The 19,181-nt window shown below is 44.2% G+C and overlaps 1 protein-coding gene across 2 annotated transcripts in view; it reads left to right on the forward strand.

Moving 5' to 3' along the window:
- The window catches only part of ssh (Protein phosphatase Slingshot), a 145,768-nt gene that overhangs the window by 12,781 nt on the left and 113,806 nt on the right, over positions 1 to 19,181 (forward strand). For both annotated transcript variants that reach the window (XM_076201973.1, XM_076201972.1), the window contains 2 exons: positions 5,270 to 5,322; positions 15,822 to 15,850. In XM_076201973.1, coding sequence (XP_076058088.1) covers positions 5,270 to 5,322; positions 15,822 to 15,850 — 82 coding nt within the window. The remainder of the gene's footprint in view (positions 1 to 5,269; positions 5,323 to 15,821; positions 15,851 to 19,181) is intronic.

Here is a 19,181-nt window from a genome sequence, read left to right on the forward strand (position 1 = left end):
TGCTTGTTACCCAATATTCCTTCCTCCAGATATTTTATCCATCCACTTTTACAACTTTCTCGTGCATTTTGGCTAATGTACTGGCCACACACGGGTCTTTAATTTAGCAGTACCTCCCTGTTTCTTTGAATATTGGCATCACATTTGCAGATTTCCAATCCAGCGGCACTTTTACCTCTTCCAGTGAATGTGCTATCAATTGATATATTTACTACTTGTTCCCTACACTTCCAGTTTCTCGTTATTAAAAAAAGAAAAAAAAAATCACTTTTACATTTATAACATCTTTGTTTTCTTCACCCTTGTGTTCATCAAACTCTTCATCTGTATTGAAGACTGACTGCAAGTTTGCATTAATTATTTAAATTTGCATTCTTACATCTTCATATGTTTGTGTGTGTTTACTCTGGTATATATAATATGTAGTGTGTGTATTGAAAAAAAATTCTTTAAGGAAGAAATGCATTTTATAATGTTTTTAAAATGGAATTGAAAGACTGGAAAATAGATGAGAATGTTGTATAGCTATTTGGTTTTAACTGCATGTTTTTTGATACTTGAATTTTATCTCCAAATTTTTTTAAGTCAAATTTATACAATGCTCTATTACCTGTAATATGCTGTAGCAACAATACTACTCTAAGAAGAAAAAGAGATTTGGTGAGTTTGTCCCCTTTATTATTAAGGGATAACTAAACTGATTTTACATGCAGCCAGGAGCTAATATATATACCATGTGGGTAGTCACCCATGGTGTGTAATTACATAATTGTACTGGTTTAGGTTAGATTGGGTCAAGCAGGGTTGCACTGTCATAGGCAGGTGTGTGTGGATGGTGCGTCAGGTCTAGCCACGTGGGTGACATAACACACATTCCATGCCACATGGTTATCGAGGTTTGTACAATATTCCCCTCTTAAAATTGCCTTGGCTTCAGAGGGTGTCCTGCACATGAGAATTTGGTGTGTGGAATGTCAAGGTGTGCCGGTTTAGGTGGTTGATGGAGACCCATTTTGGCCTGCCGAGATAGGGATGCAGAAGGTCTTGTCCTTCTGTTCAAGGACAAGATGAGGCCAGTGTATGTATGGGTGAGTGGTGGTGTGTGAGCATCTGTCCTTGGGAAGACATGCATTGAGGTGTGGAGATGCTTTGGGAGGTATTCCTTGACCTCATGGTGATGTGTCAGCACTCATGGGGGGAATTTGCCGATGGTGCTTCACAGCTGCTGCAGGTGCTTGGGAGAATCCTGTGGAAGGAAGAACTCTGCAGGCACGACGAGGGGTCGGCTGAGGACCATCTCTGCTGGATACACATTGAGGTTGTCCTTGATGGATGTCTGGAGACCAAGGAGTATCCATTGTTATCAGGGTAGGCTGGAGCTGTTGTTGCAATGTGCCATAAGAGATGCCTTGAGTGAGCGGTGGGTTTGTTCCACCATGCAATTGGCAGCAGGGCTGAAGAAGGTAGTGTGGTGGGCTGTAGTACCCAGGAGTTCAGCGAGGAACTGCCACAGCCACACAACGTGAAGCAAGTTCCATGGTCAGGGGTGACGTGCTCCAGGAAGCCAAATCTAGTGATCCACCCACTGAGGAGGATGTAGTGCAGGATGAGGCAGTATTGTCCTTCATGGGGATGGCCTCCAACCAGTGGGTTGGTCTATCATTGGCGGTGAAGAGGTAGCGATGGCCTTCCAACAGGGAGAGTGGGTTGATGATGTCGACATGAATGTATGCGAAGTGTCATCGGTGTTGCTAGAATGATCTGATGCCTGATTTAGTGTGATGATGAATTTTGCTGTGCTGGAAGGTGATGTAGGAGCTGGCCCACTCCTTTGAGTCCTTGGAGATGCTGTGCCAGATGAATTTCTGCTTCAGAAGGTTCACTGTGACATGCCCTGAAGGGCGAGACAGGCCGTGTATTAAGTTGAACACTTGATGTTGGAAGGCGGCTGGGATGAGGGGTCATGGGCAACTGGTATTGATGTCGCAGAGGATGGTGTGCTTTTTGTGGAAGGGAATGCCCTGCCACTAAGGGATGTGATGGATGTCCTGTAGAAACATGTTCCAGAATCCTCCTGTTGCTCTCTGGTGATGGCTTCATAGTCAAGTCAAGTTGAACTGTGTCATTGTAGCAGGGCACTTGGTGCAGGGAAGGAGAGGGTGGTGGCATGGGCAAGGACCTCTTTGGCATTGAGAAAGGCAGCTTGCATGGCGAGGTTCCACTGGAGGGTGCTATAGAGTGTGTGCAGCATTTGCGCAATGTTAGGGAGGAAATGGTGGTAGAAGTTGACCATCCCAATAAATTCCTGCGGGGCTTTGATGGTGTTGGGTTTGGGTAACCTGTCGATTGTGTTGACTTTATCCTGCAGGGGACACACCCCGTTAAGAGAGATGAGGTGTCCCAAATATGGGATGGACTTTTTCCCAAAGCTGCATTTGTTGAAATGGATGACAAGGCCATTGTCCTGGAGACAATCAAGGATGGTCTGCAGGTGTTGGAGATGCTGGTGAGACAACTTGGAGAATATCAGGATATCGTTGACATAACGGACACAGAGGTCGAGGTCGCTGAAGATGCCGTCCATTAGGTACTGGAAGTTCACACCTGTGTTTTGCAAGCCAAAGCAGGAGTAATTAAAGGTGTACATTCCAAAGGGGGTGGTGATGAGTCTTCAGGATGTTGTCTGTATGTACCGGAACTTGGTAATAGCCCTTCAGGAGGTCCAGTGTTGAAAAGATCTTGGTGCTGCAGAGGTATTTGGTGACGTCAGTGATGTTTGGGAGTGGGTAGTGGTCAGGTTCTGTCATCATGTTCAGTTGCTGTTAGTCTCCACATGGGTGCCAGGAACTATCGTTCTTCTCGATGAGGTGGAGAAGGGCTAAAGGCCTATTGGCAGAGGACTAGTCTCTCCATCTCCTGTAAGGTTTTCTTGGGGATGGTGTGTTTCTTGTTGGCTTGAAGATGTCAGGGAATTCCGTGAGCAGGTGGGCGTAGGGCATTCTAGCATCGATGGTGGTGACTGTGGTTGGCTGTGGCGCAATTTGCAGGGGTGTTGAGGCAGATGCAGTTGCTCAGACCATGTGGCTGTTGGTGACGTTGATCAGTTACCTGTAATGATCAAGGAAGTCAGCACCAAGGAGGGGTATACTGACATCTGCTAGGATGAAGTTCCAGGAGTAGTGGTGACTTCTAAAGGTAAGGTGCAGGCACTTCCACTTGTAGGTGGCTATGGTAGTGACGTTAGTGGCAACGAGCCTAATACCAATGTCTTTGGGTACCCAGTATTCTACAGTGGATGTAGGAAATATGGACCTGGAAGTGCCAGTGTCAACAAGGAAACGACGTTTAGAGAACTTGCCATTGATGTAGAGGCCCGTTGTGCCTGTAGAGGCCACTGTGATGGATGGTGGCCCCCCCCCCCCTTTTTTTTTTCTCCAGGACATCGTGGTTGGCATTTCTTGGTGAAGGCGCTGAATCTTGTGTGGTAGTAGCATAGGTGTAAAGGTACCTGTTGGCTGGCAATGCTGCTGTGGTGGTGATTTCGTCCTTGATGTCATTAGCAACATAGGCAGCCTGGCCCCTTGCAATGGCAGTGTGGGTAGTGGCAAGATGTCCACCTTCTGTGAAACCTTGTCGATGGTCACATCCCTGGTGTTGCCAAGGATGGATCAGACGGGTGTTGGGAGGTGCAGGAGCCACATTTGATGGAGCATATCAATGCTCCTGGTTCCATTGGCTGCTGGTGGGAGATGGGTGATGGACAGCATCTTGAGGTATGCTGTGCTTGGTTTAATATCCAGCAGAAAGTGTTGGGAGAATTTGAGGATTTTTGTGGCTCTGGAGTCCACTGACTGTGAATTCCTGAAGCAGGTACTGCTTCAGACCATCATACTGGTTGACATTGTTGTGTTGATTTCCATTGGGAGATAAGCAGGAACACATCCTTGGGAATCGCCTGGAGAACGTAGTCTGCCATTGTTTGGGGTGCGCTGATTTTCTGCAGGTGGAACTGGATCTCCACCTGGCAAAACCGGGAGGGAACATCAACCATGGAGAAGGGTGGCAGTGTGGCATCGGGGTTGGCAGCAGTAGATAGGTCCATTGTTGCTCTGAATGGTCACCAATGTAGTGATGCTATTGTGAGAAGAAAAAGAGGTTTAGTGAGTCGGTCTCCTTTATTATTAATCTCTTCAATACGAGTCAAAAAATTGTGTGCACATTAGCTGCCTGATATATGATGATGCATCGTAATATGTGTATTATAAAATATAAGGTTACAGCTGTTTTACTCATTCTCATTCACTGTGAATGTTTGTAATCACAGAAAATGCGATCAAGCCTGATCACAATATGGGGATCACTCAGCTACAACTACAAAATACTGGTAAATATAATCAGGAAGCTGACGCTGGCATCCTCATATACTCACTTACACCTCCCGATGCCTACGTAGGCATCATTGTATTCAAGGGGTTAAGGTATAACTGAACTGATTTTACATATGGCCAGGAGCTGATATATATATATATATATATATATATATATATATATATATATATATATATATATATATATATATATATATATATATATATATATAGATATATATATAACTATATGAATATATACCATGTGGGTTGTCACCCGTGGTGTGTAATTACATAATTGCATTGGATTAGATTTGATTGGGTCAAACAGGGTCGCTCTATCATAGGTAGGTGTGTGTGGCTGACGCATCAGGTCTAGCTGCCTGGGCGACATAATGTGTGTGCCATGACATGTGGTTATTGTAGTTTGTATAGTGCTCTATAATAATAATGAAAGGTACCTGCATGTGGTGGTCCTACAAGATGGGTAGCAATGTTGCCCATTTTCAAAACCTGTCTACCCACTCATCTCCATCAAGAGATGCAGCCTTGAGGGGCTGGTACTTGGTCTCTGGACTGGTCCCAAGATCTCTCTTTACCCACTTTAATTGTATTTCTTTTACTTTTGCACACATGGAAAGCTGACAACCAGCAACTGCTCTCCCATCATTTTGAACCAGTGACATAGAAACAGTCCCACACTGAAACAACACAGACAACAGTCCAAATTTTCTTCCCAAAGAGATCTGTGGGAGGTTATGATGACTGTTGCTGGCTTCTGTGGGGCTGTGGGTTTTCCACTTAGTGAAGTTTAAGGCAGTGTTTGATTCATTTATTGATTGATTTTTATTAATGCTGAAACAGTCCACTATAGTACAACTTATATTGGAATTTAACTCCAGGAATATGACGGATCAACAAACACATTAGAGGAGGAAGCATCACGGTTAAGAAGGTAAGGATTCAAGATTTAGACAGTCGGTTATGAAAAACTAATTTAGAATATTTAGAATGTTGAAGTTTCATAAACATGAATATATTTTATAGGAAAAAGAGATGAGATTTATTTTTACTTTCTTTATACTACTATAATACTAATCTGAAGTAGAAGTTGCAAATGCTTCATTGAATTACTGTAGCTTGTAAAAGATAATTGAAATTCATGTACTTCAAGTATTTTGAGTTTTGCATATGCTTCAGAATCTTACTTATTTTAGATATTTGGATATATATCCTATGATATGAAGATATGTATTTACCTAGTTGTATTATACAGGAAGAGAGCTATGCTTGTAGTGACCGGTCTTTGTATCTTAAATTCTTATATAGTTTTTGCATACACTGTTGCCTCATCCAATTTTATCCAGATATCCACCACTCTGTGTGGGAAACTATTCTTTTTCAGATCTTTTCTTTAACTATCCTCTTTGAGTTTCTCTTCATGTCCTCTTGTTTTTCTTTTACCCCCTTTAATAAATCTTCTTTGTCAAGGACTTCCATGCCTCTCTTGATTCTGTAAATGGCCAGTAAATCTCCTCTTTCTCATCTTTGTTCCAGGGTTGGTAGTTCCAGGGTGTGTGTGTGTATGTGTATATTTACCTAGTTGTATCTGTATCTTGCCATATCTAACTTGTTCTTAAATTCGTGTATTGTTTTTGTGCACACTATTGTTTCATCTAGTGTATTCCATACATCCACCACTCTGTGGGGAAAGCTGTTCTTTTTCAGGTCTCTTCTGTAACTGTCCTTTTTAAGGTTCCTTCCATGTCCTCTTGTGTTTGCGTTTCTCTTATCCCAATTTAGTAATCCTTCTCTATGAAGGACATCTATACCTCTCATAATTCTGTAGATGGTCAACAAGTCACCTCTTTCTCTTCCTTGTTTCAGAGTCGGTAATTATAGTTTTGACAACCTGCCTTCAAATGACAGTTTTGATAATATTGGAGCCATCTTCATAGTTGGTCTCTGGATTCTTTCAATTTTCCTTGTATTTTTAGTACTGGTTGACCAGTGTTGCTGCATACTCCAGTTTTGGCCTTATCAGTGTGACTAGAATTTTATTTACCATTTCTTCATCCAAGTAATTTTAGCCACTTTTATTGATCTTAGCAAGTTATAGGTTTCAATTTTGTTTATTTGTTTGTCTGGGAACATAACCTTTGTGATGATTACTCCCAAGTCTTTTTCAGATCTCATTTTCTTTACTTCCTTTGCACCAATTTTATATTTTCCTGATATCCTTTTTTTACTTTTTCCAAACTCCATTATGCTACATTTCTTTATGTTGAAGTCCACTTCCCACTTCTGACTCCATTCTCAAACCCTGTTCAGATCTCTCTGTAGTGAGTCACAGTCTGTTTCAATACTCACTTTCTTCAACAGTTTTGCGTCATCTGGAAAGAAGCTCATGTAACATTCCACACCCCTTGTCCATGTCATTCACATAACTAGCACATTATTGGTGCCAGTACTAATTCTTGTAGAACTCCACTAATCACCTCTTCCCAAGCAGAACTCTTATCTCTGAGCACTACCCTAATTTTTCTTCTATGCAAAAAGTCCACCATCCATTTCAGTAGTTTTCCTTGTATCCCTCCTATGGTTTCCAGTTTTCTTAATAATTTTTTGTGTGGGACTTTATCAAAAGCTTTTTGTAGATTTAGGAAAGCACAAACAGCCCATCTGTGCCTTTCCTGTTTTATATATACAGTACTAGTCTTGAGTAAAAACAGATAAAATTTGTGATACCTGATTTTCCTTGTCCAAATCTGAATTGTCTCGGATTTAGTATAGTGTTCTCCTCCAGATGTTTTATCCATCTACTTTTTATAACTTTTTCACAAATTTTAGCTTATGTGCTTGTAAGGGAAACAGATCTGTAATTTGTCGAGTCCTCATTTATATATTGGTATATCAGCATTTTTCCAGTCTTCTGGTATTTTTCCTTCTTAGAGCAATTTATTATGTTATGTATTTTGTCTAATAGTTGTTCTTTACATTCTTTTAGTGTCCAGTTTGCTATTCCATCTGGGCTGTGTGATTTCTGACATCAAGGTTAATTATTTGGTCCATTATTTCTTTCCTTATTACTATTATTTCCCTCATTGGAGGGGGTGGGGTTCACTTCTCTCCCTTCGTCCTGATGTTGTACATTTTCTCTAGTGAAAACCGACTTGAAATGTTTGCTTATGACTTTAGCCATTTCTGTATCTTCTTTGTATTCCATATTCTCATGGGATAGTTTCACTATTTCCTGTTTGTTTTTTAGTTTACCATTTACATATCTTTAGTGTTGGCTGATCCTTACATTTTTGTGTTATGTCTTTTTCATAGTTCTTTTTTTCTTCCATGCATATTGTTACATACTCCTGTGATTGATATATATTTGCCACTTTGTAGTTTTTTTTATGTCTTTTCTCCATCTTTTCCAAGCTATATCTCTTCTATCTTTTGCTTCACTGCACCTTCTTTTAAACCAGTACTTAATATACACCTTTTCCTGTTTTTGCTTTAGGACATATATCCACTCCTTCTTTATAGATGTTCATCAGAATTATCCATTTTTCTTCCACTTGTGTTTCACCTTTTGTTGGGTCCTTGCTCTACGAACGTACAGTGACTGTCAGGGAATCCCCGGGAATGCCCGCACGCCTCCTTATATAGGTGGCGCTGAGGGAAAACGTATTGTACCCACCCAACATCCCCCCTCCAAGATAATGTGTGCTAACAAGAACACATTGAGCTGACGAATGTCACGTACAGTAGGCCACAAGGCACAAGGAAACGAAAGTGGCCAGGCATACAAAGAAACAAAATAGAATACAGTTCGTCACAACTGTGAGTGCGACGGGACAGTGCCCGTTATACATTACAATGGGCGTACACTACATTAGATATAGTCATTTAGCCACCCTGGGCGCTTCGTTTGTCTTCTCAGGCGTTGCTGGGGGTGGAGAAGGAGTTGATGGGGGCTCGGTTGTTAAGGTTACCTCGTTCCGTGCCTCTGGTAGTGCTCGCGCGGAAGTAGGCCTAAGGTGTTTCCTGTTCCTGAGGCTAATGCGGCCACTCCCGTCGAGTCTGATGGTGTATTGCCTGTGAGGGAGCGCCTCCACTACCATGCCCGTGCGATCCCACACATTGGATGCCTGGTTCTGAACCCTCACGCGGGTACCGGGGGCCAGGGGTTGAAGGTGTCTGGGCGTGCTGTTGGCCATCAGGGTGTTACCAGCCTCCCCCATCTGCACCTCTCTCTGGCGAAGCGTTCCGCCCCAGTGCCTGTCCACCCTAAGGTGCCAACGGGCCGTGGGCACCCCGTCGCGCAGCTGTCTGCCGGCGGCAAGTTGGGCGGGGGACTTGTTTATTGTTCGCAGTGGAGTGTTGAGGTACTGGAGCAAAGCGAGGGAGGCTTTATCGGTGTCCAATGTCCCACCGCCGCCCGTGTTGGTTTTTATGATTCTCTTGGCTGATTTTACTGCCGCCTCTGCTCGCCCCAGTCCCTAAGGAATTCAGCCATTTCCTCGCTCGCCAGGTTCGTGCCTCCGTCGGTGGACAGTTGTTCCGGGGCACCCCATCGCGTGAAGTAACGCCTCAATTGGGTCTTTATTCTTTGCGATGCGGCACCGGAGGGGAAGTGGGTAAGCTCCAGCCAACCAGTGAGCCTGTCGGCGTACGCCATGTAAGTGTTTCCCTCGTGCTGGAACATGTCTGCCACTGTAGACTGGAACGGGTATTCTGGGGGCGGTGTGATGACGAGTGTCTCCGCGGGCTGCGAGGGGGCGTCTGTTTCGCAGGATGCCCTGTAGTGCTGCAGGTCTCCCTCCATTCCGGGCCAGTATACGCATTGCCTTGCCCTCCGCAGCATCGAGTCGAGCCCCTGGTGCCCGGCGTGTAAGTTCGCAGCCACCTGTGGACGGAGGGACTCTGGGATCACGAGGCGTACACACTCCTGTTCGAATGTGTACGTCACCAGGTCCTGGATATCTGCCAGCCTGTCTCTTACGCCATAGAATGGGCGCAGGCAGGTCACCTCTTGTGATTTGTGTTGGTGCCAGTCCGCGGCTAGCACTTTGGCCAGCAGTAGTTGATACACGGGGTCGTTGGCGGCGAGCTTTCTCACCGCTGACTCATCCAGGATGTGACCCTCGTATCCTGCTGTGGCAATCACCGCAGCTGCGATTGCTTCGGCGAGGTCCTCGTCCAGGTCCGCATCAACGTCCGATGGGGGGCTTCTGAGGGCTGGGTACCTGGATAGAAAGTCCGCCGCGGCGTTTCTCTTCCCGGGCAGGTATTTGACCTGGAAGCGGTACTGCAACGTTCGCTCCTTTAGCCGGAAGAGTCGCGGGTTGACCACCTCTGACAGAGCTCTGTCCCCCAAGAGCTTGGTGAGGGGGCGATGGTCGGTGACAATTGTGAGGTTCGGGCATCCCAGCAAGAACAGCCTGGCTTTCTGGAGGCACCACGCCACGGCTAAAGCTTCTCCCTCTACTGCGGCGTAGCCAGCCTCAGCAGCAGTGAGGTGGCGGCTGCCGCACAGGGCCAGGCGCCAGCCCGCCTTGCAGCAGAAGGGGGCAACAGCGGATGAGCACTGGCAGTATTGCTGCAGGATGACGAATCCGATACCTTCCCTGCTCCAGTCCGTGATGGCTACTGTCGGGCGTGTCTTGTCGTAGTACGCCAGGCCGTCCTTGGCCAGCTGGCATATGGTGTCCTGGGCTCGACGAAACTTTTCTTGCAGTTGCTCGTCCCAATATACCGATCTGCCGCATGGTTTTTTCAGGAGCTCCCTAAAGTCGTTCATGATTGGGGCCGTGGTGAGGAAGGGGGCGAGCTGGTTCACGAACCCGTACCACGACCTGATGTCCGAGATGGAGGGCTTGTCCGGCATGCTGAAGTTCTTGATGGCCGCAAGGCGTTCATCCGTGGGTTTATATTCGTCCCAGCTCAGACGGAAGCCCACGAAATCGACTTCCCTCCGAGCGAACTGAAATTTCTCCGGCTTCAGCGTAATCCCCTTGGCTGCACATGTCGACAGGAATTCGTAAGTGTGCCAGAAAGCCTCCTCGATGCTGCTGTCGTAGAGGAGGGTGTCGTCGACACACTTGTATTTTCTCGTAATGCCCTGAATGGCATCGTCAAAACGCTTGGTGTACGCGTCGCCGGCGGAGCAGTGGCCCATGGGAGTACGGCAGTACCTGAACCTTCCCCATGGGGTGATGAAGGTGGTGAGACGGCGGCTTTCCTTGTCCAGTTCAACCTGGTGGTACCCCCAATAGGCGTCTGCTACTGTCTTGAAGGAGTGCTTGGGGACTCCAGAGACCATGTCAAAGGGGGCGGGGGTGTGGTGCGTCTCCCTTCGGCACGCGGCGTTGAGGCGCTGATAGTCCACAGTGCGCCGAGGTTGGCCAGACTTCTTGGGTATCACCACCATGCGGGCGCACCACTCCGTGGGCTCCCCTGCCGGGACGGGCTCGATGACGCCCCGCTTGATGTCTTCTTCTAGCTGGGCCTTCACTTCGTCCTCCCAGTGCCTCGGCACCGACGCCGGTCTGTGGCAGGCGTGGGGGATGGCGTTGGGTGCCAGGTGGATGTGGTGAGGCACGCCCTCCATCACCGGTAGAGGATTCCTGGTGGTATTGAAGGTTGTGGCCGAGAAGTGTTGTAGCAGCCACTCCTCCAGCCGTTTCGTCTGCTCCTCATGTGGCGGGAATGGCATTGTCTCAGGTCTCATAGGTGGCTGACCGAACTCAGGAGCTGTACTTTCTGCCGTCAGCGTCCGCACCGCCGGCCGGGAGTGGTGGGGGAAGCTGGCGGGCACTAATCCCAGCTCCTGGCACGCGCTGAGCGACAGGAACAGCGACTTGGCAGAGGGTATGATGTATACGTCTTGCTCTGCTGCAAGGCCGCCTAAGGATATGGTGCACCGGCACGATCCGAGGCATTGTAGTGGCAGGTCTGCCACGTCCCGCAAGGCCGCCTTCCCCCGCAGCTGCGCGGGTCTAATGCGGAGCCTGGACAGCAGAGCCTCCCCGGCGACGCACACCTGGGCGCCGGTGTCTGCGATGGCCGCGGTGCGGTGCCTGGCTCCCCCTCCATGCGTAACTGTTACCTCCACGGTGGGTTGGCGGGTTACCTGTGTGCCTGCTATTATCACGGAGCCTGAGATGACGTTGGCAGGCGTGGCGTTGTTGGGGCGCTTCGAGCTCCTGCAGCACCTCTTGAAGTGGCCCCGTTTCTTGCATCCGATGCAGTAAGCTTCCCTGGCCGGGCAAGAAGCCTTGTCCAGGGCGTGTGTGGTACCGCAGTTCCAGCAGGTACGCGAGGGCTGCGCCTTGCCATCCGTGGTGGCCGCAACGTTAGGCGGGCAGTTCTCGTTTTCGATGACCTGTGCGGTGCCAGCCGCACGACCGGCTTCCCGCCATGGGCTCTCGTCCATGGCGTGCCGGCGAGCCGCCTCGTACGCGGAACACATGGCCCTAAGGGCGTCAACGCTGTCTGTAGAATCGCATACTTGGTACACCTGCTGTTTTAACACCGTGTCACGCAGTCCTACCGTAAGCTTTTTCAGGAGCAGGTACTCTGAGAGGTTGCAATTGCACTGGGGACACTGAAACGCACAGTCGTTAGCTTTCTGAGCACCCCTTATGAAATAGTCACTGACGCACTCGTCCTGCCCCTGGGCAATATTAAAGAACTCGGCCCACTGTACCGCTTTGTTCGAGGAGCAGAGCACTAACTTACCTATGGCATCTAACGACTCCTGTTGTGTTAGGGCGTCCCACTCGGCGAGGGTGAACCTGGCGTCTATCGCGCGCTGCAGTAATGGAGTACAGAGGAGCCTGATGTGGTGGACCGCATCCTGTTGTGGCCATTTACATAGAAGGAGCCAGCATTCCATTGACCGTCTCCAAGACCTGAAGGCTGCCGGCGTCATTTCCAGGTCACATTTCTCAGGAGTAGCCGAGGGGGGTACCCGAGATGTGGGTAATGTGTTGCTGTGGGCGCCAAGGGCCGTCATGTTGGCCTGCTGCTGTTCGGTGATGGTCCAAGGCGTCGAGCGTGGTGACCAGCGAGGTGGGGGCATCTTGAGCAATCGTAGGTACTTGAGAACTCACTGCGCCATGTTGGGTCCTTGCTCTACGAACGTACAGTGACTGTCAGGGAATGCCCGGGAATGCCCGCACGCCTCCTTATATAGGTGGCGCTGAGGGAAAACGTATTGTACCCACCCAACACCTTTGTAGAACTTTTTCTAGCTTGCTTTAAGAAAAATTTCCTAAGTTTCTCAAAGTCTGTTTTACTATACATCAATCTTCCTTTTCTGTGTTTCTCATATCTCTCTATAAATATTTTCTCCTTTAGATCTAACTTAAGTGGTATATGGTCATTCCTCACAATTGGTGTCTTGTATTCAATTTTATCCACAATTTCAGGTTCTGAAGTAAATAATAAATCTAGTCTCAATGGTTCTTCATTATTTCTAAATCTAATGTTTTCTTTTACCCATGGTGTCATTGTATATTCTATAGCCATCTCGAGTAATACATTTCCCCATTGATCCTCCCCACCTTTCACTGTCATCTCTTTCCAACAGATTTCTTTGCAGTTAAAATCCCCCATAAGTACCACAGTACTTACATCCTTCAGCATCTTGTTTAATGAAAGTCTCATATCTAATATTTTGGAATAATCTCTGCAAGACCCCATTTTTGGGGGCACATAAATCACTGCAAACTTTCTGTTTTTCATGTCACTCTTCAACTCTTATTGTGATCATCACCCTGTTCTCTCCATGTGTAACTTTCGTCACACATGGAACATTACTCCTCCACCTTGCTTCTGTTTCTAAGCCATGTCCAACACTGGTAATAGTGAGATAATCATTTAGTTTGTTTAATCCTGAGATTAATCTGTCTATATTGGTATAAGCTAGTTTTAATTTTCTACTCCATCTTGTTATCTGAACTTTTTAGCATTTTTTCAGTCTCGTGTCTAATGCTCTCCAATAGAACTGTATTTTCTTGGTCTCCGTTCTTTGCTTGTGTTTTTTTTTTTTTTTTTTTAGCTTCGGTTCTTAAGGTCTTGTTTCTTTCTCTTTCTTCACCGTTCATGTCTCTTTTTATCCATATACTTTTGTAGTGTTCACTTGCTAATTTTCCTGTTTTTGCAAAAATTTCTTCCACTGCCATTTGTGACCTTAATTTGATCTTTAGGGGTCGATGTTTTCCTTTTGCATATTTACTCATTCTATGCACTTTCTCTATTTCCTTTTCTGTTTTTTGCTTTTCATCTTGTACTGCTTTTAGAATCTTTCTTGCAAATTATTTCTGTTCTTTATCTCTCAGGGACCAATTTATGTTATATGTTTCCTTTACGAAGGCAGAGCATGCTGACAGGTGACCTTTTGGTCCATATCTAGGTCAGATGCAAAAAAAAAAAAAAAATCATAATAATAATAAAGGAATAAATAAAAACTATAATAATGTAAATAACAAATAAAATACATAAATGCATAGGTATAGTTAAATAATAAACAACAGGTAAATAGTAAGTAATAATAAATTGACATATAACTAATAATAAATGAGAATCAAACAGACAAATGATAACAAAACAAAAACAAACACTGTAATATAAAATAAATGATAATCATTACAGCATTTTGCTTAGGTGTTTATCTAAATGATTCTTAAAGCTTCGAACTGAACTACATTGCACTGCCTCTGCAGTGCTTGGTTGCTGCCCTTTATATTCTGTTGATCTTATATTTCACTGATGCATATTCTAGTCGTGGATAAATAGTTGTTTATTATTTTTTCATTATCTCTCCATTCATAGCCAATCTAATCTTCTGCAGCAGTCCATTTGCACTTAGATATTTTTTGCAATGGCCTACAGTCCTCCTCATCTTCACACTTCTCATGATTTTTGCATCATCTACAAACATGTTTGCATAGCTTGTTGAACCTTCTATCATATCATTGACTTTGATAAGAAACATAGGTGGTAGCACTGAACCTTGTGGAACTGCTGGTCACTGCTGTCTATACTGACATCTTATTCTTTATTACCATCCTCATATACCTGCCCTTCAAAAAATCTTTCATACATTCGAGTAATTTGTCTCTTAGTCCTCCATTGTGCTCCAGTTTCCACATAAGATGACTGTAAGGTACTTCATCAAAAGCCTTTTCAAGATGGAGGTACACACAGACGACTCAGCCCTACTCCTGTCTATTACAGCGCATTAGTTACTTTTGAATATGAGCTTAAAAGGTTTGACACACATAACCTTGCAGATCTAAAGACTAAATGTCTGTCAGAATGTTCATCTTTTCAAGATATTTGACCCATTAATCTTTCACAATCCTTTCATGTAATTTCACTATTGTGCTGGTCATTCTAATCTTTGTGAATTTGTACCATTTTAGTCCATATCCAGTCATGTGGCACAATTCCTTCTTTTAATGAATGTACAGTAAGATTGAATCTTGCCCACCAGTTGTTCCCCACATTCTTTAAGTATCCAGTGTTAGATCCTGTCAGGTCTTGAAGAAGCTTTTCTCAAATCCAGCAATCCCAAAAGATTGAACACTTCTCGCACTTCTGTATTTATATCTTTTAAACCCAATTTTTTCCCACTTTGATCACACATTTCCTCTTCACTTTTCTCACTACCAGGACTGTATGCACTCTCTAAAACCCACACTTTCCATCTTAATTTCACCTTTGACCACATTGTCCTTAAAGATACTCTTTCCAGTTCACCATGCACTTCTATTTCATCACTTAGCAGAGCCACTTCTTCCCTCACACACCTACTCATCATTCCTGACATCCTCCCCACCAGACCTCTCCCATTCTCCTTAATGTGAACACATCTAACTTCATTTTACAAACTGTCAGTCTCTTCCCATTTCCACTCATGTGTAGCACAATCACATACATTTGGTGACCCTAACATGTATTCTGGTTGTAGTCCTCCTCACAGGAAGGAAGAACATGGTGTAGGAAGTCCTATCACTCTGTCACATTATTTTTCTTTATGACATGCATAGGAACATGGTGGCAGAATTCTTTCCCCCTTCACAAGGAGATCCAGAAGAGATGAAGTCATAGAAGTGGTAAAGGATAGGTTCAAGGGAACAGCACAAAGGAGGGACAGTTAGTCTGTAAGGGTGCCCTAAAACAGGCCCTAAAGTATTGACTATGTTACCTTTCAGTCAATACCCTAGTACAGGGTTATCTAAACAAGATATTAAGATTATTAATGAAAGGAGAATAAGAGTTGTTAAAGAACAGTTGCTAAACTAAAAGACTAGATACAGTAGTTTGAATGGAAATGTGTTTCATAGTTCTTTTTATGTGTGTCAAATTTTGCTCAGTTTAGGATTTTTATTTTGAATCAAATTTTATCCCTTTATGTAAAAAGTAAAAATGTGCTTGTTTATCTTACAGCTTGAGTGAATACTACTTTGCAGTAAAAGGTGAGTTGATTTGACCTTATTTACTTTTGTCATATTTCATGCAAGTACATATCTAATTTTCATTTAGTTACACTGGTGCATTATTGCCAGAGCTCACCAGAGCGCCACACAGGGTCTCCTTGTTCACTGATAAAGTAGAAACATGTTTTCTTATATCACTTCCAGGAAATGATATTCACAATATTCATATAGAAGGAACAGTAGTTTATCAGTGGTTTTCAGACCTCAGTATGTTTGAATACTTAACCAGATTTGAATAGATCGGGTCTTGTGATGCTCAGTGTACAATTGACCCCAGTTTTTTGCAGGATTTAGGTACCAATCCCTCCCTTGTGAATAAAAGAAAAAAAAAATGTTAGATACCAAGAACATACCCATTAAACCCTTTGCTGTTTAAGCAACAGTATATACCCATAGATTTTTCAACAACACCATCAATACATTTTATGACTTGTTTCTGTAGTTTAATTACCTAATAAGAAAAGAGTAAAGAACAGCATTTTTACTTACTGAAAGAGAATGTATGCCACTGTGCATACAGTGCAATATAACATGAATCATGCCTTAAAAGCAGTAGCATAGTTTTCTATTAATGTAACTAAGCATTAAAGAAAATGCACTGAACTGTAAAGTCTGTAATAACGTATGTAAGAAAAATAAAGATTCAAAATAAATAATCATATTCAAATAAAAGCCACCATTACAATATCAATTCTTCTATTCCTACTTCCCCTTTATCCCACAACACCCCCCATATTTCTTTCAGATTTCCCTGGTATTCTTTTCTTTTACATTCATTTTTTTTTTTTTTACTTTAAGCACATCTCTACTTCCCACTCTCTTCCTCTACTCTCAGTTTTCCTTCTACCAAAAAATTATCAGACACTCCCTCACTCTTCCCTGATAACATGAATGCCCAGATCGCTTCCTATCTTCCCTTTTGGGTGCAAAAATTTTATCCATTCACCTTTGAGCTTTCCAAAACCAATACTGTTACACTGTAGGCATTCCTTACTTTGTCAGACTCTACTTCTCTTAAACCCACACTGCTACTCACCATTCATTTCCTCTGTTCCTCTCCTGATCCTTGCAATTAACACCCATGTACTTTTCCAAAACAGAATTATGTAAGCACTCTTCCAGTCCTCTGGCACTCTTCCCTCCATTAGACATGCATTAAACAACCTCAAAAGTCAACCCACCATAAACATACCTCCCTTCCTCAGACATTCTGCATGACATATCCAGCCCAACCACCTTTAGTAATTTTCAGTCCTCCTTGTACCTCATTTTTTCCTATAATCCTGTCATTTTCCTCTCCCATCACAATAATTTTCTTAGCTCCCACTGCCATAGTCAATCACTTTTTAACCTCTTTCACATGGAAATGAGCATTAAGGGAGAGAGACTGGAGGAAGTGGATAGTTTTAGATACTTGGGTGGAAATGTGGCAGGAAAAGGTGGAGTGGAGGTGGAGGTAGAATGTATATTGAGAGAAGTGAGTAAATGCCTTGGTGGATTAAAAAGTGTAATGAGGAATAGACATTTGGGAATGGATGCTAAGAGGAGACTGTATGAAGGAGTGATTGTGCCAACAGCACTGTATGGGGCAGAAACATGGAACATAAGAGAGGAAGAGAGAAGGAGTTTGAATGTGTTTGAGATGAGGTGTCTGAGAAGTATGATGGGGGTTACTAGGCTGGATAGAGTGAGGAATGAGGAGGTGAGGAGGAGAACAAGGGTGGAAAGGGAGTTGGGAGATAGGGTTGATGAAAGAGTATTAGGATGGTTTGGACATATGGAAAGACTGAGTGAAAAAAGACTAGTAAAAGAGGTATGGAAGGCAGATGTGGAAGGAGTGAACATGAGGGGATGTCCTAGGATGAGATGGATGGATGGGGTGAAGGGGGCTTTGGGAAGAGGGGAATGTCTGTTGAGGAAGGATGGGAGAGGACAGAAGACGGGTGAATGGAGATTGGTTGTATATGGATGATGCTGTGATACATGAGGTGGAATGGGTGGGGGGATGGGGGGGGTGAGGTATTATGTGTGAGCAAAATATGACGCAGCCCGAAGGGATTTCTCCCCGTCGTCTTTTATGCATGGGGTGGAATGAGAGAGGGGGTCGCCGATTTAATGAAGCGGCCTTGCTGTGGATGTGCTGTGTCTTGCGACACTGCTTCTGACCCAGGGCAGTGGACAAGGTGCAGGGATGACCTGTCATCCAGGAGGTGCTAAGATAAGAGGGAGGGTGAGGGAGAGTGGAGTGTATTTAGGGATGGAATGGGTGGGAATGATTTTATGCCTTTTCCTTTTTGGCTACCTCCCTTGTAAGGGGGAAAAAGCCTTGGTATATGTATGTATGTACATGCAACAAGTATCTAAAGTACTCTACCTATCTTCTCCTTATTGCCATCACTATCATTAACATTAGTCCATCTACACCTTTTACCTGTTCCTCTCTACCTGATTAACCTCCCTCTCTTCACTTCCTTCCAAAACATCATTTTATTCTCCAAATTTTCTATCATACTCCTACCCTATTTTACATCTTCCCTATTTACCTCCCATACCTTACATTTTGCTTCTCTCTTTTTCTTGTACACCATATAACCTTCCTGAATCCTACTTTGCAATCAATCCATTTATGTTCACTTCTCTTTTACTACTGTCTTCACCTTTCATTACCCTTTATTCTATGCTCTCCCATCCTTCTCGTTCCACATACCAACTTTGCATACTTTGTCATTACCTCCTTGAAACAAACCCATTTCTCTTCTACTTCTACCTCCCCTATATTCCTAACCACCTCTCACATTTCTCTCAGCTTCTTCTGGAATGCCATCTCCTTTTTGTTCTCATTCAATTTGTTTTCTTGAAGCACCTCTCTCCCTTCCACCCTTTTCATTGTCCTCCACTTATCCTGCACTCAACTTCCTTCTACCAAAACATTATCTGACACTCCCCCACTCACTCCCCTAAGAACATGGGAATCCAGAACTTTTTTTGTCCTTCCTTGGGATATGACTACATCGTCCATTAATGCCCTACTAACCACCCTTCCATCCACCACCCTTTCCCATGTATACTTCATGTTTGACTCCCTTAAACACTGTTTTTGCTATCATCAACTCCCTCTCAAGACATATCTCCAACATCAACACTCCACTATGATATTTATGTAGCATCTGAAAATTCCATACACCTATTGGCTCAGCCTCTAGTCTAACATTGAGATTCCTCAACACTTCTACATTGACATTCCTCCCAAAACTCTAAGCACTCATTCCAATCTGTCCAAAAAGTCTATTTTTTCTCATCACTATTCTCA

This window comes from Oratosquilla oratoria, chromosome 18, assembly GCF_046742065.1.
Source record: "Oratosquilla oratoria isolate Oo_2021 chromosome 18, ASM4674206v1, whole genome shotgun sequence".
Taxonomy (NCBI): Eukaryota; Metazoa; Arthropoda; class Malacostraca; order Stomatopoda; family Squillidae; genus Oratosquilla; species Oratosquilla oratoria.